The 24,328-nt window shown below is 44.8% G+C and overlaps 1 protein-coding gene across 2 annotated transcripts; it reads right to left on the reverse strand.

Moving 5' to 3' along the window:
• WFDC1 (WAP four-disulfide core domain 1) lies at positions 1 to 21,644 on the reverse strand. Of its 2 annotated transcripts, XM_080410774.1 has the most exons (8): positions 21,505 to 21,644; positions 14,923 to 19,686; positions 8,305 to 8,500; positions 7,666 to 7,749; positions 5,828 to 5,968; positions 4,570 to 4,611; positions 3,647 to 3,719; positions 1 to 2,728 (listed from the first exon to the last, which is right to left on the reverse strand). In XM_080410774.1, the coding sequence occupies exons 2-7, from the start codon at positions 15,067 to 15,069 to the stop codon at positions 3,667 to 3,669; spliced, it is 663 nt and encodes a 220-aa protein (XP_080266900.1). In that variant the 5' UTR covers positions 15,070 to 19,686; positions 21,505 to 21,644; the 3' UTR covers positions 1 to 2,728; positions 3,647 to 3,666. The 2 variants fall into 2 exon arrangements, with proteins under 2 accessions (XP_080266900.1, XP_080266901.1); XM_080410775.1 differs by lacking the exon at positions 21,505 to 21,644 and having other exon boundaries at positions 1 to 1,278; positions 14,923 to 15,319.
• Between the last annotated feature and the right edge of the window lie 2,684 nt (positions 21,645 to 24,328).

Genomic DNA, 24,328 nt, shown 5'->3' on the forward strand with positions numbered 1-24,328 from the left:
TTGAAAAATATACTGGTCACTTTTTATTGAGCACCGAAGTGGCAGAACCTGCACATATCTAAGCACCGTGGGCACAAACTGGGAAGGGTCTGCCGGTGGCTGCCACAGGTCCTTGGCTGCTGGAAGGCAGAGGCGCTCCCCTGGCAGTGCCAGCAGCGCTGGAGGATCTGGAAGGCCATGAGCATGGCTAGCACACAGTGATACACTTAAAGTTTATTATAGCACCAGACATGCTTTAAAGTGTACATGGAAACATTAGAAACATCCTACACTAGCGATTTCCTACTGCGCTTCACAAGACTGTTGTTAAGCCAAGTGTCTTTGGAGAGAAGACAAGCTGAGGACAACTCATTTGGCCTGTGTTTCGTTTCAACGTGTGCTGGATGTCGGTGTTGAAAACACAGCAGTTAGACAAGCGTCTGTGGCTTTTGCTTCTGACTTTGACAATTAATAACTTGAAAAGAATTAACTTCAAAAAAACCCCAAGCATTATAGCACCATAAGGAAGGGTGATGTCTTCGATAACACCCAGTAAACAGAAATCCAACAACAAATTATTAATTTGTAATTTTTTTTTTAAAATCTTTTTGCAAGTAGAAAGTATCGTTACCATCCCATCCAGGAAGGCAGTCAGGTACATGCTTTTGTAGCTGCAAAAAAACCAGCCACTGAGGTGAATGTGTCCACTTGGATTAAGCACGTTTTTGAATGCTTTGCAAGATTAGGTTGAGATCTGAAGTTTTAATCTTGCAAATTTGTTAATGTTCAACACAAGTTTTTTAACTAGATCCTGACAGGTTTTTAGGCATTGAATTTTAAATAGAACAGTTTGGCACTTAATCTTTGGGGCTTAGCAGTAACCACTGAAGGCCTTTGCTCCTTTATTCAGAATTTGATTTTTCTGCAAAAAGTAATGCTGAAAAAAAAAATCCATCTGTTTCACTGAGCAACACCTTAGGAACAAGGCTGTATTAAGACTTTCATGACCAGCTGTGTTGCTTTAAGTTGTCAAGAAATGTCCGTGGCAAAGCAGAAAGTTTCTGGCCTACAGTGAGACTGAACTATAACTGTCTCCCAGCAGGAATTAAGGTATCATTGCATGAAGTTGAATATGATAAAATTCTAGATATAGAGCTGTCCAAATATGGTGTTGCATTTAATACCTAGAACCTGGAAAAAAGGCACAAGAAGTGAATGGAGTTCAACAAACGAAGATATTTAGGTAAATGTGGAGCCCTTCATCTGTTCCTTTGCTCTGCAAAGCATCCAGGAGTGTGCCTGTTTACAATAGGAAACAGAAGAGCAGTTTGGCATCTTTCATCTCTCCAGCTGCAAATGTCATATGCAAAGTATCAAGTGTTTCATAGGCGTCTTAGCTTTGGCTTAAATCATTTGAGTGGAAAAAAAATCCCATAGTTTGTGGGTTGAAGCAGACATTTGTGTTTGTGGATTGGGTATTTATATACACTGCTACTAATCTGCATATTAAAATGCTAATTTTATGCATGCAGATGGGGACACGTACTAAACGAGGAAGCAAACTTAGTTTCTTTTGCCTAGCAGTTCTGTCAGATTTGTCAAAATTAAATGCAACTGTCCCTTTAGAACTGCCACAGAAAAGGAAAACATCCACAGAAAATGTGTTTTCCATTTCATAATGCTAAACAGCTAAAAGAAGCTGTAAGCCCCAAATACTAATAACTTGACTGTAAGGATTTATGGAAGTCAACATAAAAGTACAGGACTTCTAAAGAGCAGTTGCCCATCTGCCAGACAGTCCTTTTAATCACACAAAGTTATCCTGAATTTGCTTCCCTAATATGTGCAACAAATAATCCAGATTTCGGCCCTCTTCCTGAGGTTTTGCAAGTACAAAACCACAGCTGTATATTTTGTGAGTATTATTGACTTTGCTGGCTAAACCCAACAACTTAAAAAGACTGGCACACAAGTGTGTCTGCTTAGATATTGTAGAAAGAAATCTATTCCATCATTAGCCCTCAATTTGCAGCTTACCAGACTGAGAAGCTAAAGGAAAGCAACTTCAAAAGAAAATATATAAAACCGGTTTTGCTTCTAGCTTAGAGTGCCTCAAATTCTTAAGACTTCAGGTTTAGGCTTGTGAACTGGGTGTCAAACCTGGTGAACCCTAGGTATAAATAGGAAAAGAAGAAAACCTGCAGGTTTCTTCAAACATTAAGCTTATGAAAAGGCTTATTTAAAGTAGTTGTTTGAGATAGACAGGCATTGGATTTGATCCAGAGAGCCTCTTTAGTCTTACAGTCTTGCCTATTTTAATGCAACTTAGATAGGATAATTAGGTACAATTCTGACGTCACTTCATTTTTATAATACTGTGTTATGTTCATGGTCGTTAAATCTGAATCCGTCACATAATACGCACATAAAGGGCAGGCTCTGTTCCAGCAGCCTGATAATGGCACTGTGGCTTATAGGGATCGGCTGGGAGGTATTTGCATTTCATTTCTAGAAGGGCAGCTCATAAACGGTGTGGTTTCTTTCAGGGGATCACATTTCTCCCCCTCCTGTTAGGCTTAAGATCTAGACTCATCCCGTTCCTTGAATAGTGAACTCTTTTTATCACTGATGGGCAGGGATCAGGGTAATGCTGGAGATGTGCTCATGGAGATTTGGGATCAGTGTTCTTCCAAAACAGAAAACTGTTGGGTAAAGCGTTCCTTGACAGCTGCTTAACAGAGTGGTCCAGCTGGGTGAAAATCAAACAAGAAAGAGGAATTCAAATATTTATCCATCCTGGGATGTTTGCACAGAACTTGTCCTTATGTAGCTGTTTAATCTTAACAGTCAGCCTAATGTAGGCACATAAAAGAAACACTGAACTGCTTTGTTTTTGTAACTGCCAGTTAAGCTCAAGTTAGTTTTAAAGTGAAGCTGAAAGTGTTGAGAAAACCATCTTGGGACAGAAACTTTGGTATAATAAATATTTGCCTTCTTGTCTAATTCAAAGACTGGTGAAATGATCTGCTTTTCAAGTTGGCTTCACTCTGGCCACATACACATACGAGTGGGTCACAATGTTCAATGCAACTGCTCCCACACATAAAGTTATCCCACAAAATCACACGTGCCTGAGTATTTGCAAGACTGGCCCTTATTGTGATCAGTCCAGAACAAAGAGAATAAAGAGCTTTTAAATTTCTCTTGCAGGAGCAGTTATACCTGCATTAGAAGAAGCCCCTAAACAGAAAGTTCAAAGTCTTAAGGCACACACATTTTTGCAGCACTTGTTTTTCATCCTGAAAATCACTCCATCCTCTGAACACCCACAAGGCAAAGGTTCTTCAAACAAATCAGGTGCATCTTGTGAAATTAGAATAAAAAGTGGGAAGGGGAGAGTAACAGTTGTGAAAGGCATTAACTTCTCCATGGACAGTTTGCAGAGCTCAGTCTCCCAGGCTGCAGGTTCTCAGGATACTTTTGCAGCACCATCTGTCAGCGTAGGTGTTGGATGGAGCCTGAGGTATGCCCCTGTACATAGTTTTAAGGTGCTGTCCTTACACTGGTGTTTTGATGAGAGGTAACTTTACCCTCAAAAAACCCCATTTCTTTAAATGATGGCATAATAAGCATCAATTATTTTCACCTTTATTCACAGGAGACTTACCCAGGCACACTTTGATTAGCCTAAATCTTCTGCTGGTTTTTCACATAGCCAACCACATTGTTGGAATTGCTCCCTGTAAGACAAATAACAGCAAAGTCAGCTTTTATGTTAGTCTGCGGCAAATGTTTTCTCCAGGTTCCCTAAGCATTCCGGTTTTATTGGTCTTATTATTCAGCAGTTCTCTGGGAGAGCTGCAACAGCCCACCGGCCAGAGGAAAGGAAATCCTTTCATGGTTATATCAGCTAAGCTGGCCACATTTGGCAGTTTGTAAATCTTATTGTATCAAAGATGTTATCTAGTTATATCTGAACAACACTTCCAATCTGATCTGACTGTACCCCTCTAGATCCAGGAGTTAGCAGGAACCAGGAGCTTTGAAGCCACGAGAAGACAGATCTTCTGGAAGATTCTTCTGCTTTCTTTGAGACACATATCTATCAATTTGTGCAAGGGACCTGACACCTCTGGTGGCTGCAGATAACAACGACTGATTCATTGGGCTCCAGCCATCTCTTATCACGTACCACTGTACAAGCTCTTGGCAAAAAGACCCTTCATTTGACAGAGGTTTGTGCTGGTCTGCAAGGAGTTCTGGGCCATGAGCAAAGCTCCAAAAATATATTTAAACATAACAAAAGGTTATTGGATTGAGTGTTTCTCACCCCTTGGGTGGGAACCCCTGGCAGAAGGCTGCACCATTTAACACATTGTGTCACAGCTGGAGATACTGATTCTTCAGAGTCCACAGTCAGGGACTTGCAGACCTTAAAATAGGATCTTTCGACTAAGGCAGAGAGAGTGGAGACTAAAGCATCTCTTTTTGCTACGTACAAACCTTCATTTTATAAGTAGCAAATTCCTTGTGAGCAATGCAATAACTATAAAGCTTAATAAAAGCAAACACTTCATGCCAGCAGCTTACCAAAATATTCCTTGTAATACTTATGCCTCAGGTTGCGTCCATCTGCAAAAGAAGGTACATAATAAGAACATATCCAGTTAGCCTTCATCCTTTGTGTCAAACTCTGGCCTTCTATGTACGGCACAGAGAAATTATAGATATGGAAATAGTAACCTCAAAAACAGGAAAATAAAAGATCTCGGTAGCTGATGTACTGTAGGCTGTTATAAACCCCTTATAAAACTGTTTAGATTATTGAACTATGTGGACACAACTCTCCCTGAGAGTGTTTAACTGTTGGCCACTAGCATGTTATGTTCTTTACAGTAGCTATGAGTCAAGGAATCACAGACTTTTTTAAACAAAAGAAAATTTGGGTAAAATTTCAGACCATCTACTAGTTTTTACATAATTCAAGTTCCAGCTAGGTTTTTCTGTTTACCATTTATATAATTATTTAAGTTCTTAGGAATATACCTCATGTCTAAGAGCCATATAGCTATACATTACATTAGCTACTATGGATGTTATTAAAGAAAAAGTTATAAAATAATGAAAGAGATGATCAAAAACCCCTGGAAGAAAATCTTAGTCTTTTATGGAAGCAGTTCAGAGATCTGGTTTGATGCTTCCCCTGGCTTTCACAGGGACCGAATGGCAAAACTGATGTCTCTGCTCTCTGCACTGAGGTGATTTGTAGCCCAGTGCAAACACATACCCTGCCACGCAATGACGTTACACATACCTAGACACGCTATGAGCTTTCCTGGAAAACAGCTTGGCCTGTAAAAGGTCCTTTATTGGGCCAATGTGTTAGCAGAATAAAGGGAATAATGTTTTGGATGCGGAAAGCAAAATCAGAAGTCAAAACTGGAATTTGAAACTCATGTTTCTTAGTTAAGTGTGTAGTAATACATAACTATTTCGATTTTTTGTGCTGTGTAATAATGGCATGTGCAGGTTACTCCCCGTTCAGTTTACACAATCCCAAAGGACACGGGCATACGGAGAAACAAGAAGCACGTCCCCTGCGTTGGGTACTTCACAGAGCTCAGCCAACATCAAGGGCATTACAGACCTCAGATTGCTGCAGATGGGACTGTCTCCCAGCCTGGCTGTCACACACTGCCCTGGGGCCTCGGGCTGACCAGGAAACGCAGGGAGGCCATGAGACCAGATGCACCACCAGATCTCCCTCAAAGCCAGTAAGAGCACATCGTCCCTTACTGGTGTTTGCACGACAGAGCAGGAAAGGACAGGAGGTTTCCAGTCAGCTGACCTGGATTTCCACGGAGCTTGATGCACTGGCCCCTGTTAGGAATTCCTTCAGCCGTGTTGCCCGGGTTGATGATATGGCATTCGTAGCCTGTGGGGCAATGCAGCGGCTCATCTCCATCCTCCGTGGTACTGCAGGCCTCAGCTGCAAAAGAAGCCAGCAGGTCATAAATCATGGCTTTAACACCCACCGGTATCCAAAATCTGACAGCATGGCCACCTTCTTCTGTATCACCTCCCAGATGAGATCTCAGACCACTTCCCATGCAAGGGTACCGAGGGGTGACCACCTCCAAAGCAGCCTGGCAGAGCAGGTGCTGCAGCTCACACCTTACGGGAGAAGTGAGGTGCCTAACCTGACATGGGGAGCGGGGGTCAGCCTGATCGCCTGTAACGACAGCCACCCCACAGCCTGTTCTGCAGGGTCTGTGTGCGGGCTGGACAGCGGTGAAGACAGCCCACCACTGCCCACCACTGATGGGTGGTCCCTCCACAAGCCCCTCCAAGCAGCCGTAAGTCTGTTCCAGCCAGTGTTTCGGGCTGGGTGAGGAATCAGGGAAACGCGACCAGGAAGCTGGCAGTTTGCTGCTTTGTTCTTTGCTCCACACCCATTAACTTACTGATGAATTTAAACCTCAGATGTGACTCACTATGGAAAAAGGCAGTACCACCCCCTGCTGCAGATGGAGGCTTTAACCGCCTTGACTGGATATCCAGCAAGTGCAGAGCAGAATAAGAAAGTAAAGCAGGAGTCACAGGCACTGTTTGTGTTCATTAAAGGTACAGATTATGCAGGGACACTCCACCCCTTCATTTGCCAGGATTTTAATTTCAAGGACCTCTGCTATAATCCTCGTGCCATGACTGATGGTTCTTATTTCACTAATTACTCCCTTAAGCTGAGATGAAGGTGTTATGATAAGAACAAATAATATAATCATGACAAGGATGGATGAGAAGGAACCTATTTTATGTTATTTCTAGCAGTGCAACTCCAATGAGCTGGAGGCAGAATTGTCCTTTGAAGAACTAGGAGCTTCCGTAATAGATGAAAGTCAAGGTTTGGCAAGTCTGATACCATCTGTGTAAGACCAGAGAAGGTGATTTATTGGCACTACCTGTGTCTGACTAATGCTAATCAAAAGCTGGAATAGCTTTTCCATGAAGAAGTTAAGAACTTCAGGCATACATGTATCTGGGAATCTCTTGTAGAAGAAAACTTCTCTTCCCACCTCCCCAACTCCCTCCTTGTTTCTATTTGAGGTATTGGAAAAAATTAATTAAAAGACTTTTCCCTGTGAAATTAACCTGAGGAGCCCAATCTCATTAGCAATCTCCAAGCGTAGATGCTCCCAGCTCCATGTCAGCTTTACACAACTCTGCAGCAGTTTGCCAAGGCTCTTGTTCAAAGCAGCCTTCAGACCCAAGAGCCCCAGCCCCAGCCCCAAGCATCTGTGTGATGAGGCCACTCTGGATTAAAAGATCTAATCCAAGTCCGCCCACAGTCTATCAGGAAGCTGGCAGAAAATATATGTATGCTGATAAAGCCTTTTTCTAAAAAAAAGATATATTTCTACTTATGTCAAGAATGGATACAAAGCCAGTTCCCTGGATTATTCCTAGTGCTCTGTTGGATAAGCCATATCCATAAAAAGCAACTGGTTTACTGCACCAGAAACTAGCCCACAGCACCACACAGAGTTATTCCCATGGAAACTCCAGATAACTCCAGCAGCCCCAGCCTCCCTACATCCCTGGCAAGCCCTGTGTGTGATGGATGTATTATTTAGTGCCTTTGTATAATTACCAATATTGCAGAGAAGACAGTGACATGTACTGTACCTTGTAAGACTTCCTCTGGGCCATCCAAAAGCCACCCATTTCCTCCCAGCCAGCGGGGTTTGGGCTGAACCAACCAGTCTAAAACTGTGAAAGACAGAAACAAGAAACGACAGAGTCAAGGCAGAGCAGCCATAAGGCACACAGCTATGGGAAAGTCACAGATTTCCTCTAACAGCCAGTGGCGAGGCTGCAGGCTCCTGAAGGATGGAGCGAAGTTTTCAGCAAGATATTAATATTCATGCTCTTCTTGTCCCAGTGGCAAGAGAACCACGGATGTTACCCAAGGCCAAAGCAGCTCTTGTTGCCCATCCTCCATTCCGATGGCACACACCAGATGAGACAGCTGCCTCGCTTACGTGAGCACTAATTCAGATTGGGATTACTTCTTTTCCTGAATATATACTCTCTGGAAAAGAACTGGCTTCAAGTGATTTCTACAGTTTGTGCTGGTGGAAATTTTGCAGCGCCAGCTTGCCTTAGATCATTTTTCAATCCAGAAATCAGAAGTGTGGAACTGAAGCTTTATCCTCAATTCACACTCAAACCGTGCCTCCCACCCGACACCCAACGCACAGGGGGGTGACTACCATCATTTCTGCATGCTTCTCTCTACCAGTTTGATCGCTGGGTCCACTCTACCTGGTGGTGGCTGTACAGACTCCAGACAGGCGTAGATGCACCCGTTGTAGCAGCAGCGCTTGTGTCTTTCACACTCCGAATCCGAGCGGCAGCTGGGCACCTCACAGGCTCGGTCAGGCAAAGTCTGGGGTGGTGGGGGGCAGCGGTCGTTCTTCTGGTAGTGGGAACTGTGAGAATGAAGAGGGTACTCATAATCCTTGCAAAGAAAAGAAAAGGAAACAAAGGTTTGGCATAAGGTGAATACCAAACATCCCATCAGTTGATACAGAAGAGGGATTTTCAAAGTGGTTTTCAAGTATTCATTAGAGAGGAGAATTAACTGTTCAGCTTCCCCAGCCCTGTCTTTAGCCCACTGAAGAGACAGCTGTATGGTCACCTTAGCGTACTGCTTTGGAAACACCAAACCACCAAATTATTGTGTGGAACTCATTTCATAATTAAGGTTATTGCAATGACAATGAGGAGGTAGAAGAAAAAATATCTTTTGAAGTCTTTTATACTTGTCTGGGAAACACAGAGAAAGACTCCAGGCATCCTCATGACAAGCATGCCCAAACACTTTAATAGTAAATCAGTGGAAATGATGACACTGGATTGTTTTGAGGTTATGTCCCCAATGGGACCTGGAACTATAATGTCCCAAGTAGCACCTGTCTCCTCAATAGGCTTCTTCTACCTTCATCACCTTCTCCTGGACCAGAATTTATCGGGGTGTCTTTCAAGCTTATCCCCTGTGGGGTCCTGGGTTGTTAAATTGGAGACCATTTCTAAGACATGAAATGATCTGGGTGAGATCTGTCAGTTTAATCCCAAAGAAAATGAAGCCACAGTTGACTGCAGCAGAAAGGAGCCCAGCTGCTGCTCACTGCACACCAAAAGGACAAGGAAGATTTAAAGTGGATTAACAGGCACCGGATTTTACCAGGAACATTTTTAAGAGGCAGCATTCAGATGTTATTCACACTGGCAGGATTTCAGCAAGAAGCCAACTCCCTCCGACAGAGGTGAATGAATCACCCAAGCCCACTCCTTTCTCACCTACGGCTAAACCACTCACCTCTGGGCTGGGGCTCAGCTCCCCACAGCAGCACAAAGTACTCAGAAAGGGCAAACATTCTCAGGTCTATTAAGAAACAATAAGCTCTAATAAAATTAAAAGATGGATTCGGGATTTGTGCTTTTAAAAGAGATCAGCATCTAGCCAGCGGTCTGACGTGAGCGCTGCCATGCACTCGCTAGCAGGCTGTTGCGTCTGTGAGTCTATAGGTACTTGGCCCGATCGCTGCCGTGTTGTGAAATCAGTGACAAATAACTGGGGTTGATATTCCAAGAAACAACGTGGTGCAACTGTCCCTGAGGGGGTCTCTAGGAAATTTCACCATCAGGCTATGGAGAAATACGAGGTGAGACTCATATCCCTCTTTATCTACACGCTGCCACAACCTCTTTTTTTTGAAACCTCCCAATGGCTTCTGTGGAGCATGTGTGCCTTTGCGAAACAGCATGTCCTGACATCTACTGGCCAAAAAATGTCCCAGGAGAGGCCCCAGGAGGTTCCTTGGCCTGGGGACCGACCACTGGCCCGCACAGCCTCTGCTGCTGCATGTGACCGAGCAGCAATCGTGAAAACTACATCATCTTTCCTCCCCTGGGATAATTTGTAATGCAGAGCATAAAGGCAGTCCCAAGGAACAGCACAAGGAATATCGATGTGCATTGTTTGTGGTATTGATGTGAGAAATTTGACTTGCACGCTGCACACAGTGCAGAATGGTGCTGGTAGGGTGGTGGGTGGCTTTTACACCAAAGCTGACCTCGGTTCTTTGAGCCATAGCTGGGGGAAATGGAGCGCAGCAAAGGTTCTCTGCTGCCTGGTTGCACAGCAATCGAGTGTCAGCCAGTGTGGAAGTGTAGAGCCAAGTCAGGATGATTAAAAGTTTTAATTTCTTTCACTAGATCTATGTTTTTAAAAATCCATATCATTGTTAGATCTCTAACTGGTTAAGTGTATCTGTGTGGGTGAGACAGGGGATTCCTAATATTCCCACAAATGACAGGCTCCTGCCCCATTCCCATTATCAGCCTGACTTGTTCCCAATATCAATAAACGATTTTTTTATCCTTTTTCCTTTGTTGTTTCTATACAGTGAACAAGAAACTGCTCAAAACTCCTTCTGGGAGGTTGCTTTCCCATGAACTGGTAGGCTGTTTGAACTACAAAATAGGTTTGAAAAATAAAATTTCCTAATTTTGATGTTTTCAATGTTAAAGTATAAAACAAAGTGTAAGCTATCACATCACCCCATTTCTCAAAAGCTGAAAACACTCCAGCTTTCAAATAACATGCTTTTGAATTGAAGATACTGAAAGTTCAACTTTTTTTTTGCTGTTGTTGGATTTTAAATAGAGGAAATGCTTGGACCAAGTATAATTTTGGGATATAAGAGAGCATTTAAGAGTATATCTATGCAGTTCCAAACATTTAACCGGTCTTGTTGGAGAGAGCATTCATCCTGGAAGGTCACCGTTTACTATTCTGTTATTTGAAATGTCAGCTGCAGGCTGAAATGTGACCAAAATTGGCCAATAATGGATACAAGAAAAAACCCACCCAACCCCCAAACAATTACTGCAGTTGCTTCACAGATGATTCAGAAACTAAGAAGCCAAAATTGCAATGAACAGCTGGCTCAATGAATGAGATTTCCGTTTGGGAACAATATAACGTTTTTAGCCAAATAACTTTGTACCTTATGACCTCCCCGCCCATTTTCTCTGTTCACCTATTGCCCTGAACCCCTTTCTTTCAAAGCTTCAGGGTCAAAAAATACGTTATGCACTCAGTCTAATAAAATCATTGCCGCTGGCTTATGTATACATAAAACCCTAGTGGGAAACAGGATTCCCTCATTCCCAAAATAATCTGGTTAGGGTATCTCCAGGTGTGGGTTGCAAGGTCTTTTTAAAAGCTCTCCCAGGATTCACAGTGTGGCTCTAAGCATAGCTCGGATTTATTATTTTTACAGATCGTGACGACAGTCAGGACCTCTTCCTTTAAGAATATTTTTCAATGCCCGAGTCAAACTGCTGTTTCCCATGGCCACTTACTAAAACCTTTTAATGAGAATATCTGCCTTAGAGATATCCAGAAACAAAGGAGAAAAGTTCAGAGTTCAGCTGAGCAACCCTGGAGGTCAGGAAAGATGTCTCAGAAAAACCTGACCGCAATCGCTCACTCTCAACCTGTATTTTCAATAGTAACCGTGGGATGCAGTCTACCTCCAAAGAATTCCGGGTCTGTTCTATTATTTGTGCCTGAAACTGGACCCTGGGCTTGTGTGGAAGCACAATTCTCTGCTAATTCTTCTTCTGCACGGCCACCCCTGAGACCATGCGTGAGGTTTATTCCCAGGCTGTGGTCACCGGTTCTGCCCCTGGCAGGTATTTCCAAACACTGGCCATAAACCATTTTTTCTGTGAAACAATACACGGTTGGGAGGAATTTAGAGCCCTCCAACATTTCAGTCAAAGACCTGGAAACACACAGATCATTGGGGATCAAAGTTGCAAATACCAGACTGAAGGAGGGTTAAATAGTCTGAAGGACAAGACCAAAACAATAGGAATAATATTCTCCTGCTATTGACTCTGGATTAGCACTTTTGGTTCTGGTGTCTGCAGTACTAGAAGATTGTTGAAAAAGTAGGGTGGGCTCAAAGAAGATGCACGATAGCGATTAGAGGACTGGAAAGCAGGGAATACAGTGCAAGACTTTGGTGTGTGCATGCAGGTTTCAAAGGGGAGGCCGAGGACTGCCCTGCTCATACGTTACTCCAAGGCATACGCAAGACAGAAATCTTACGGGAGGTGTGATAATCTGGTAGAGAAAGAGGCTATCTCAGGGTTGATTTATGATAGCGAGCTGGAGGGTAAATAAATTGTTGGAAGAACATTACAGCAGCTGTGAGGAATTCTTCATTTTTGGAAATCTTTAAAAGAAGACCGGACCTTTTTTCTGAAACACTTGATGCAATTGACACTGGAATAAAATCAAGACTGCCTCAGGTTTTCCCAGTAGACATGGGGATGTCTCGATAACGAACTGAAGACCACTCACAGGTAGCTCCCTCCCTCTGCCCTTTGGAAACAGTCCACAGACTGCGGGGGCTGCAGAACACCAGCTGCAAATCACTGAACTTGACAAGTGTCCCCCTGGCTGTAAAATACTTGGATTTGCTACAAACTGGAAGCCCAGCTCCTCTATCCCACTGTGACTGCCAGTTTTATCTTCTCACTGCATTCCCTCTCCTCTTTCACCCTTCTCCGTTCCGAACCGAGCCCTCCTTGCCAACCAACACCCTTCCTCAGACACCTTAACGAAACCCTCCTGGCCAGACCTCCAGGCAGGTCCTCATCACAGCACCTGCTCATCATTCTGCCGCCAGCAGTTTGCTGGATGCATTCCTCCTGCTGCAGTCCATTTTTTGGACTCAGATAACATAACTCTCAGTCAGCTCCCTACCCCCACCACCTCCTTCCCCTACAGACCTTGCCCATGCCCTTCTGGGGGTCCCACAGGGATGTCTATGGCCCAACTCCTGTATGGCTGCATGTTGCCATAAGCACCTCCATCTGTTATCCCTCTGTCCAAGTGACTCACAGATCAGTTGTTCCACCCACGGCCTCTGATTTCCGAACCATAGAGAACATACAGCGTTTGGTAGAAAAGAAAGCATCTCTTGAGAAACAAGAGGGGCTGCCAAAACTGACTGTTGGTGGATAGGAGGATGGAGAGTGAACGCCTTCCTCCTTACAAGGCTTTGAGGAGAAGGAAAAATAAAAGCATTTTCTGTTTTCCCTAGATAAGCTGTCTCTGTCACTGTGAGCAATTCTAGCTGAGCTTGCCAGATCAGTAGCACCTGGATTCATGACTGCCAGAAAAAACAGTCCTTTGAAGAACTGCAGATTGAAAGAGGAGGATATATCCTCAGGGGAGCAAGCTCTGCGCTTCTACAGAGCCCATTATCTGAAGATCAACATGTAAATTCCTGTTCTACCTCTGTCCTATCTCTCTGGGTCATTCACTTCGTAGGTCCTATTGAATTGGAGCTTCACATTGAAATAAGACACAAGAACATCATAATAAATGCACTTTCCAGTGAGTGATTTTTGCAGGAAACACAGCACTTCATGTCACTGTTTCCCAATTAAAGTGCAAACCAGATGATACTCTGTCCCAGGGGAGGCTACAATGAACAAAATTTCTTTTTGTGAAATACTGGGGTGCCTTTCAAATATCAGCACAAAGTTTTCTGCAAAATTTCAAGGAGACAAGAGCACAGCATTTTGGTCCATTCAGCACGGGTGAAAGACATGTGTCACACTTTTGAGTCAGCAATCACACAAACCAAATATAACTGTCCCCAAACATCACTCTAGATGTCATGGTCAAAAAAGCATCCTTTTAAAATTAAAAGCTCTTATACGTGGCTGCAGAAAACAAGTGGAGGAATCCCCATGTGACACCGAGGAGCTGTTTATGCACATGCAATGGCTGGAAGATGCTATGAAACCTGGGCACGAGAAAACAGACCGGCTGGGGCTTCTACTTAAGTGATTCAAGGGGCAGAAGCCTTGGGTCAGTGCTGGCTCCTCAGGGGACTTTAATGGAGTAAGTCAAAATTTCAGATTCATTTTTTTTTTTCTTCCTAAACAGCAGGTCCTGAAAGTCAAGCTATCAAATTATCTTCTTCTTTTTTTTTTTTTTCCCCTCCCAATTTCCTCCATGGCCACTTCTAACAGTCTTTTGGCCCAGACACACCAGAACAAGACCCAGCACCATTGTCTCCTCCACTCACAGTAACGTGTTGCTGCTTTAGTTTCAGTTCTGGCACTACTGCTCTAAGTACCATTGCAGATCTGGAAACGGTGGATGCGCCCAGTACCCCACGCAAGTCTGCCAAAAGTGAGCGGGGACAGACGGTGCCATGGAGCGGCTGCCAGGGTGTGGGCAGCTCTGCTCCCGGTGAACGTGCCAGGCAAAGCACCCCCAGGAGAGCGGATTTCTCTATCAGCCCCCAATGCCCATTAAGGTGATTGGTATGTTACTCTGACACTGTGGATCTGGAGGTCTCTGTGCTCCGGTGATTTACAAAAACCTAGGCAAAGCCACCATCCCTCTAGTACACACTGTCCCCAGGAGCCAGACACTTGCCCAACGTTACCCCAAAAGGCAGCGGAGGAACTGGGCAGGGGACCCTTCTTCCTGCTCTAAGCAGTAAATCACATCTTCTTTTCACTAAATCTATTCCCAGGCAGGCAGGGCTTGCATTCCCCTTCTCCCCATTCTGGCTTCCCCTGCTGCCCGATGAAGTTTCTAGGAGAAGCAGCGTCGCTGCCGGTACCAACACCTCACTGTTCCGAGTGTGCTTTACAAGCTTCCCATTGCAGCAGCTAGGTGGCAAAAGTTTGGGAAACTCAGTGCAACCCTGTTATAAGGAGACAGCCTGCGGATTCAAATACGTCTTATTCTAAAATGATACAGACAGATAAAGAAAACTCCCATTTCACGGTGAGCATACCCGGCTCCCCCTAAATCACCCACCGCAGTTTACTCACATCGTATTTCTCTGTCATTTTCAGATGTAGAGCACGCTTCCAGAGATTCCTTGCACAGCCCGTATCGAGCAGCAAAACTAAGACACACAAGGCTGCAGTGAAGATCTTTTTACAGAAATGCATCTCTGACAGCACCCTGGAATCCATTTTCCCAGGGAGAGATCGAATAAGGAGCCCGGCTTTCGGGATCCAGACGATACAGTCTTGGCAAGGAGGGAGGGAGGCAGGGTGGGAGGCAGAGCGAGGGCTGATCGCTGGTGAGAGCTGCTTCTCGCTGCGCAGATTCTGGGAAGGGAAAGGGGAAAAAAAAATAAAGGAGCCCACAAGCAGAAGGCAGGAGCTGCTGTTGAACTTCTTTACTCAAAGTTAGATCAGGTTCTCGGCTCACATGTTTGCACAAAGCACATGCTCTCCTTGAATGATAGATGGGAAGATTATTTGGAAAGATTATTTTTAGACCTTTGTTCCCAACATCTGGCATCCTCAGAGAGCCCCATTCAAAGCCAAAGCGTGGGATCAGATGACAGCTGCCGCAGGGGGAAATAAAGGTCTTGGAGGGGTGGGCTCGGCAGCTTCTAACAAACAGCTCACCCAAACTTTCCAAGCTACTCAGCTCTCCCTTTGTGTGCTTCCCATTGTGCCCTGAGCTCTGGTTTTGGATCATGTTCTGACAAAGTGATAACTTCATGTGAAGATTGCTTGAAGGAAATGATTTAAAGACATGATAAACATGCAGGGGCTTTAATTAAACCAAGTTGACGTTAGCTTTCTGCAAATGATTTCAAAGAAGGGGAAGGCATGGCCATTGGGGAAAAATAAATCCATATGCATGGGTGGGGAATAGGGAAGGAAGGTGATTTAGAAATTACATGACCAAATGGAAAGCAAGGAAGGGGACGTGAGTCAGGCTGTGCTGACAATGGGAGTGACAGAGAGACTGGACGTGGGGTATTAGAGAGCTACGTGGAAATTCAGGCACCCAGGTGCCTGAAGGACAAGAACGTACTTATGAAATCAGGATGAAAGCATCCCAGCATCCTGCCTGCGACAGAGGCAGAGGCAGGTGCCAAAGAAAAAGTATGAGCACAGGGCAACTGTTACATATACATGAGTACAGATACATATGCATATGTGTGCACGCACATACTTTCACAGCCTTCAGTAATGCTGTTCAGGGCTTCCTGAGCCAAATGTGGGGGCTGGTTTTTTTATAATCCTTCACGAATTTCTCCTCCAGCAGCTTGTCCAGCCTCCACCTGGAATGAAGGAAGAAATAGAACAACAGAGGTAGTTGAGATACGAGCACTAAGACCTGCTTGCCTTCAGTTTAGCCTGACTGCAGCCCTGCTCTATAGCCTAGGCAGAGCAGAGTGGATGCAATGAATTTATTTTACATCTGCTGTAAAATGGGTCTGCACAGGAGCGTTAGACCCTGTGGACAAATACAAAAAAAATCTTCCAATTCTTCCTTATACCTGTGGCAAGTCACTTTGATCCATGCCCAAGCGTCAACAGCTGCATGTAGGTGGTAGCCGAGGGATTTCACCTCCAAGCTTGCCGGAATATGGTGATAGGAATCTGAAGAGCGAGTGAAGTGTGGGTTTTAAAAACTCTGTATTTAATGGAACATATTTGATTTATTTAGAGATTGGGCGTTTACAGGGTTTCTAGCAGTTACTGTGCTTTGGGACAGACCTTTCCATATCTCTACTGTCACAGAAATCTTCTTAGCAACAAAAGCTGTTCACTTCATGCCGGGGAATTTAGTTGGTAAGAGAAGCCAAGCAGATACTACTGTTATGGGAGAAAAGTAGAGAAAGAAGGGTGGAGAAAGAGAATGAAGAGTTAAACTGGCAGGGTCACCCCCCTCAGAGCTGCAGCAGTGTAAGGAGGTCTTCCTGGGACAGGCAGAGCAAGCTGCCCTGCCTCTGCGGGAGTCTATGGACTCGCAAAGGAGCTCTGATGGCAAGTGTCTGGGAGGGGATCTCCGTGGAGATGCAATGACCGTATATTGCTGTGTTTGTATAATCCTCATCACTGCTTGATCCACAGGTTGTTCCTGCAATGATATGACAGTCACTCCCTAAGGCATGAACAGGGTTTTTTGGGGATGACGGGCTTTGGGGGGACCCCATGGCACAGTTGCTTCTGGCACAGATGAGGACAGGGAGCGTGCATTTGGGCTGGAGAGCCTTTCATGGTACAGAGGCTTCATCACCCTCCACCAGGCTGCTGAGAAGACTCTCAGCACAAAGCATGACTCCAGGTCCTTGTCACCTGCTTTGCACAATCCTGCTGGTTCTCCTCTCTTCCAAACCTGTAGCCACCCATTTAAAACAGTATTTATCCCAGTTTGCCTTTAAACAGGTCAGTTCCCTCAGGCTGTCTTCTCTTCTGCATTTGATAGGGGCGACTGGGGACAACCCATGTCCACAGGTCAGTCTGTGGTTATGGAAGTGACTCCCTAATGACCGAAGTGGTACCTCCAGATAAGGCTGAGCTCAGCACCTACAAGTCACTGTCATCTGCACCCAAATGTCATCCAAATATCATCCAAAATCAGTACAGGTGTCGGAGTTAGTGAAAGGCACATTCAGACATCTTCAGTACATCCAGAGAGGAATATATCACTGCCATAAGACTTCAGCTTGTTTTTTTATTGCTCAGAGAACTTTGTCTGACACAACAGGATGCCTCCAATTCCTTTTAAAAACAAATCTCTCCTGTTTGTTGCAATATTAATAGCTGTACCTTGATAAAGCACCTTTCAGGCACAACCAGGAGCTCCCACCAGTGTCCTGACTCCTGTATTGTAAGGTGACAAATGATACGGCTGGTTGCACAGAATAAACAAGATTTTTTCTTAGAGTATTCCTGCTTCAATTATGTCTTTGTGCTGATATTTCACTTGTCTATTCTTGCTGAAACCCAAACCAGCATGAAACAACAACTGTTCATGATAAATCTCCCTAATTTAAATTATTTTTTTGTTGTTTGATCCATATATTTGCAATCTTGACTTGGAGCAATTAATTCTAAAGATTAATAGCTACTTTGGACACCATTTACTGGCCTTTCTTTTGGCAGATATAAGCTTTGACATTTACCCAGGAGAAACTGGGCTCTGTGCATTACAGTTCAAGGACTGTATACCAAAGTGAGAATTCTCCTGCAGGACCAAACTGCAACAGCTGGTCATGGTCTTCACATAAAAATGAACTTAGGCCTCCTGCACACAACCATTTCACCTTAACTTCCCAAAGTACTGCATGCGGTGCCTGGACTGGATTACCCCTACTAGCAACTGGGGAAACTGAGGCACGGGGTGGGTGATTTGCTGAAATGAGACCTTCTTCCATCTGCACCACCAGACTGCTAGAGTTATAAAAGCTCAGCCTGGGCCAGGGCTCTGTGCTTCAGCGCTCTATATTCACACTGAAGAGGGAATTCTTCATGCCACCCTTTTCCATTCCTCATGTGGTTCTGCCTTCAATCTGTCCTAGAAACTAGGTAAGGGATTTTACATTTTTTTACAGGCCTAAGACACTTCTTTAGCTGGCAAGGATATACTTCTCACCTTTTCCAGATATCCCCTGGCAGGGATGTGTCATCACAGGACAACTGGAGGACAGCTTTACCCATTTCATAGCTACGTTGCTCTCCTATTAGGAGCCCAGTGCACACCTAAAGCGAGAGAAGCTTTAGTTTGCACAGTTACGGAGGCTCCTTGCTCCTGCTACAGAGTAGTTTATGTCTTATCAAGTTTGCTTTTGAATGGCCCATTCAGAAAACAAAAAAGAAAAAAAGAGAAAGCAAAAGGAAAAAAAAAAGAAGCAGCTTTGACTTTCTGAAGAGTTTCTTGTTTAACAAAGCAGTTCTCTGCAGGTTTATGGCTCAAACTATTAGTATAAAGCATTCTTAGCAGCTTGTGAAGTAATTATAGGAATCGGGCACAAATCCTTAGCAAACACAGCCACTGGCAATATTTAGAAATTTAAAATTTACTGCTAAGCAGATTTCTGAGTTGTGTTACTTTAAATGCTAGGTATTTGATAATATATGATGTTGTAAAAACTATTATTACAAGAAAGAGAGAAAATTAACTGCCATTTTCTCTTAGACTACATCTTATCTACAAACAACAGCTGGGCACAGTCATTTACTCTACGTGGAGCAACTCCCTCTGGTGTTGGTTACACCCATGTGAGGTTGCTGTATGGCTATCCTGTGCAAAGTGGAGTAAGTGATGCTGGTATAAACCACCCTTGTATCAATATAACGTCTTGGCTAGATTTGGCTCCTGCTTGTCTGAAATCCTGGGCATTCAGCAGGCGGGCAGCTATACTGACAGCTGAAGGAATGCGACAAGTTCAGTAATGCATATGTACCCACACTGAGCAATTAGCCCAGGGAAAGCATTAAAGTGAAAAGCCACACACTAACCAGCACATCTGGCCAGGTGCAAAACATGTGTGAACCAAGCAGTAAGCAGATTTTCTACTAGTGAAAGTTTACACTGCGCTTGGTTGTGTCATTCATAATAAAATGACTTTTTTATACACGCTTGTCCAGGGAATACGCAGAACACACTAAGTCAAGATTTCTCTGCTTCAAGATCTGTGGTGCGTTTCCTCACACAAAATTCCTACTGCCTTTGAGGATGTTAAATGAGACCGCGTCATACATCACCACTAAGCAAAGTCATCTTCTGTGCATCAATCTGTGCAGATTTCCATTCCACAAATGGTTTCAATAAGCCAAACCCTGCAGTAACATAAATTGCTGTCAGACGATGGTGGGAGAACGTGGCTGAGACTTGAGCATCTCCCCAGGACCTCTGAAACTTTCAGCATCATTTGTTACAGCAAGGAAGATGTATCTGAACAAAAGGATGGGCATTTTATCAGGCTGGGAGAATAAAATCACTTTTGGAAGAAGGACTCATGCTGCCCGATTAGAATGAATTAAATAATGTTTTTTTTAAATGTTCTCAGGGAGGTTCTGAGTGAAAGTCACAGGGTGTTTGTGCAGCCATGGAAAAATGTCTTTCTCCCGCCAAAAACAAATGAGGTAGGTCAGCCTAAGCCAAGATTTCCCCTTTCCCAGAGGAAAGATCTGACTTTTAAGGAAAGATTATGTCAAAGAGAGAGTTTCCTCAGAGCACACAACTCCAGCAGCATGAGGTGACTCATTTTAGCTTGATATAATCACAATATCTTCATGCCAGGGGTTGCTGCAATTGTCCGTGATGCTTACAGGTTCCTTATCTGTGATGCTTACAGGCCTGCAGTTTCCTCCCCAGCTCTGTACAGGTTCTGTTGCCAGCAGCAAAGGGCAATGGTTCTCTGGGGGTTAAGCAGGTCAGAGACTGTTGCTATTACCTGATCCGTGGGAAGGCAAGGTTACAGCTGCTCTGCCTCCCCCCTCCTCCTCCTCCTCCTGCATACCCAGGTGCTGGCGGCCAGCCTGGGGGGTCCTGTCTGACCTATCACTTGGGAACGGGGTTTATGTGGCCTGGAGGAGACCTGCAGGTGTGTGCTGGGATCAGCAAAGGGTCCCAGGGCTTCTTATGGGTCAGATACATCAGGAAAACACCGATCACAGTGACAAAAAACTAAGCGAATGCTGCTCCTGCTGCTCCTGGCTGCCTTGAGAAGGCTAAGCCCTGGGGGTTTACCAGTCAGACTTCCACACAGTTTTAGGAAATCAGCAAGATCAAGTAAACCCAGAGTGTTTTTGTTGTGAATATAAGCACAGGAAAACCATAGCCCTGATTCAGCTTCCCTCAGCTAAACCTGCCACATGAAATTCAGGGAAACCCATAGGAAGTGCTGGGCTCCCCAGCAATGACAGATGGCATCGCTTTTATCTGTAGGGTCGCTCCTACACCCTGTGCTATGTGTAAGATATTCTAGAGCAGCAATATTATAACTGTTACCTTTTTTTTTCTTGCCTAAGAGCCCAGCCGGCATTTGGGATTGCTCACTGCACAGACTAGCAGTCCCTTACCTGTGCCCACCCACGTGGGTGAATGCGATAATCGACAAAAAAAGAAACTGCAGCATCTCTTGAGGGGTGGCACTGAATCCAGATGATACACCCTCTCACCCAGGGAGTTATTTTATGGCCAGCTCCACAGGCAGACACCGAACTGGGTTTCAGTATGGATTCATTTCTTGGAGCAGGAAAAGCTGGCTATTGTGTCTGTGCCAGATGTTTGCTACTAGCGAACTCCATCGGGAATTTATAGGACGATATAAAAGATCAAAAGCCATTCAAAACACAGACAGGTGATTCTCTTTAAGCATCTGGCCTCAAGCCCTTGCAAAGCCTGGCAGAGGTCAATGTTAAGTGGCCCCTGACCATTTGGAAAGGCCTATAAAGAAGAATATAAAGTGTCTCTATTTTTAACTAGCTTTATTGCATATGAGATATAAATTAAGCAGATGAATGCTATTAGAGAAGCACTCTTGTGAGTACTGCATCCCACTAACAAAATTACCAGGAAGTCTTCAAATATATGATCAAAACATCATATTAATTATGAGGTGGAAAGGTACTCAGTCTGTGGGAGAGACTCACCTTTGGGGTGCTGCATGTGGCCGTGCCTCTGCTGGGATGCTGTGTGCCCCGTGGAGACCGCTGCCAGTCCTGAACAATTCCTCTGGGTGGGACTGCCAGAGCTGTGGTTCTTGCCCACATGTTTCCTTGTGCCAGTTCCCTCTGGGGCACTGTTGTCCCAAAGTCTTTTGTTTCCAAAGAGACCTCTGTGAGCATTTAGTGTCCCTGCAGGGAGGTGGCAGAGGAGGCTAGAGGGGCTGGGGGGAGTAGGGACCCTTTCCCTCTCACTCAGGCCAGTGGGGACTGCTGCATGTTTTGGATGCGCATGGGGGACATACCATGAAGCCCTCACACTGCAGCTACCAAGAGAAGCTGAGCCATGGACTGGAAACCTCAGAGAAATCTCCCTGGAGGACAAATTTCACCCTAAAATGGAAAACATGGGGAGTTAGTTTGTGGATTTACATGGATTTTACAGAAAATCCACAGCACTTTACAGCAGCCAAATTAAATTCCCTGACGGTACCAAGACTGCACTCAGGGACCCCTGGCCCTAAGAAAGCAGAGCTGTGCTCTGGGGGGTCCAAAGCAGCATGGGGCACATGCTATTTTGCTTGGACCACCATAAGGCACAAGTCAGAGCCAGGGACCATGCAGCCATGTCAGCAGGGACACTAGTAAAGCCACGTAAAAGGCACGTGCCATTAGCATAGTCACAATTTTACCCATGACATTGAAACAGGGGTTACTTGGTGGCTGATTCCTTGCACTGACCCACGAAGACTTGGCCAGGGCCAAGCAGTTTGGTTTTGGCGCTGCGTTTCTGTGAGCTTAAAATCTGCCTGCCCGTAGTCCCAGAGACAGATGGTTTCCCATAACAAAAGTATCCTGCCTACATCCAGAAACAGCAGCCTAATAGATGGAAGCGCCTGTCAGTGGCACCTGCAAACACTGCACAAGGCAGATGAAGGGCCAGATATGTATCAGCATTGTGTTTGCATATGATTTCCTTTGGGAAAACTTTAACCTCCACTTCCCACATACTATTAGAAGTGAACTCCCTCACTCTTTGCTGTGGCTGCTCTGAGGCAAGGAGTGCTTTGGCGAGGACACTGATTTCCCAGATCCAACCACAACACAAATGTCTTAAGAGTTCTGAAAAAACTATGTTTCCTTACATCAGCTCTGAGGATGTCAATGCTCTCCAGAAGAGCTGGTGATGTGCACCTTGAGCTACGCTTCCACCACAGCACAGCCCCAGCTCTCCGCAGGAACCAGCAGCCATGCAGGGACCTGGCAGGGCAGGGAGTACCACTGCAGCTCATCAGCTGTATGGGGTTATTAAGACTTGCAGTCAGTAACGTTGTTTCAGAATTTCTTAGAAGAGATTCAAGGATTTTGGAGCCTGAGAGTCACATCTGCTGTATCATCTCCTTGCTCTTAAGGAGTTTGCTATGAGAAGACAGATAGTTTTTCTTGTCTTCTCTTATCCGAGGAGCAGGGTTAAACAAGCTATTAAAAATCCCACTTGCCTTTGACCTCTTGATAAAAGTCTTATCTAAAGCTGGTTGAAGATAGGCAGCAGTATTTTGAGCTGTTGCAGACTGGGTTTATCTGGGAGTGTTCCCTTTTATGTCCTTCAGCAGTGTCTGGAAGTCAGTACATATATTTCCATCATCTACTTGGTCTAAAGGGGACATGTAAGCTCCTATCCAACCACCCTGCCAAGCGGGCTGGATCTCATTCACCACTGACTCCTGGTGCCCAGATGGAACTCAGACTCTGGCTTCCATCCCTGCACTCTCCCTAGGCACTGTTTTGAATCCCCTCTTGGCTTGTGCATTAAATACAACTACATGTTATTTCAAAATCAGAAAGCAGGAGAATCATCACTTGCGTTGCAAAGCAAAAACTTCCTGTAAGAACGTTCCAAAACCTGCTTGCTCACATTCACACATGCCCTTGAACACCTGAGGACAAGTCCTCTCCAAAAGGTCCCTGGGCAGATAGACAGCTTTTGCAAGCTTCGATGTGGCATGAGAACACAAGAGACCTCAGGTAGTGTCTTTTTTTGATGTACGTACCCCCAATAAAAAGGATGCGTCTCATAGCTTATGTCTTGGCCAATTTCATTCCTCAGCTCAGCAAGGAATTTCTTTCGGCAGTCAGACATTGCTTAATCTTTTTAAGGTGCTGGAAGAAGTATAATAGAAGGGGTTTCCTCCCCTTGTGTCTCTGTGTGAGGTCCTGAACAGCAAGGTTTAGTATTCCGGCTGAATTCCTTCTGAATCATTCAGCAGGCTGGGAGGGACACATGGAGAGTTTCCACCTTTTATCTCAGCACAAAACTTTCCAACTGAATAGAGTCTCTTTAATGAGAAAGTTATTGTCCTCCAGCGAGCCACTCATTTTTAGGATGACAGTAACTTGCATTTTGCCACAGATGTTGCCTATTACAACGTTTTCCATTCCTGACATAAAGGGAAACATGAAGGTACTTCGGGTGCGCTGTGCCTCAGCCACGGTCCATCGATGTTTTGCATTCGCTGCCACGTTCAGTTTGCTTCTGCGCTCCGCTGTCGTGCAGCTGCAGCAAACCATTTGGGTAAGGCAGAGAGAGGAGAACAGAGAAGGATCGTTGTATTATGGGAGAACAGCAGCATGAGAAATGGTGACATCTCTGTTACAAAGTAAATGTCTGGAATATTGCACGGAGACTTCGGCAATGGGCGTCCCTACTTCTGCAGCAAAACAATCTGGACGCTGTTAGCTAAGCACCAAGCAGAAACTCTCTAAACACCCAATTAGCACCAGGCAGAGATTAAAAGCAGCGCTAAAACCCAGG

The sequence above is a fragment of the Falco punctatus genome (genome assembly GCF_963210335.1).
Source record: "Falco punctatus genome assembly, chromosome: 14".
Lineage (NCBI taxonomy): Eukaryota > Metazoa > Chordata > Aves > Falconiformes > Falconidae > Falco > Falco punctatus.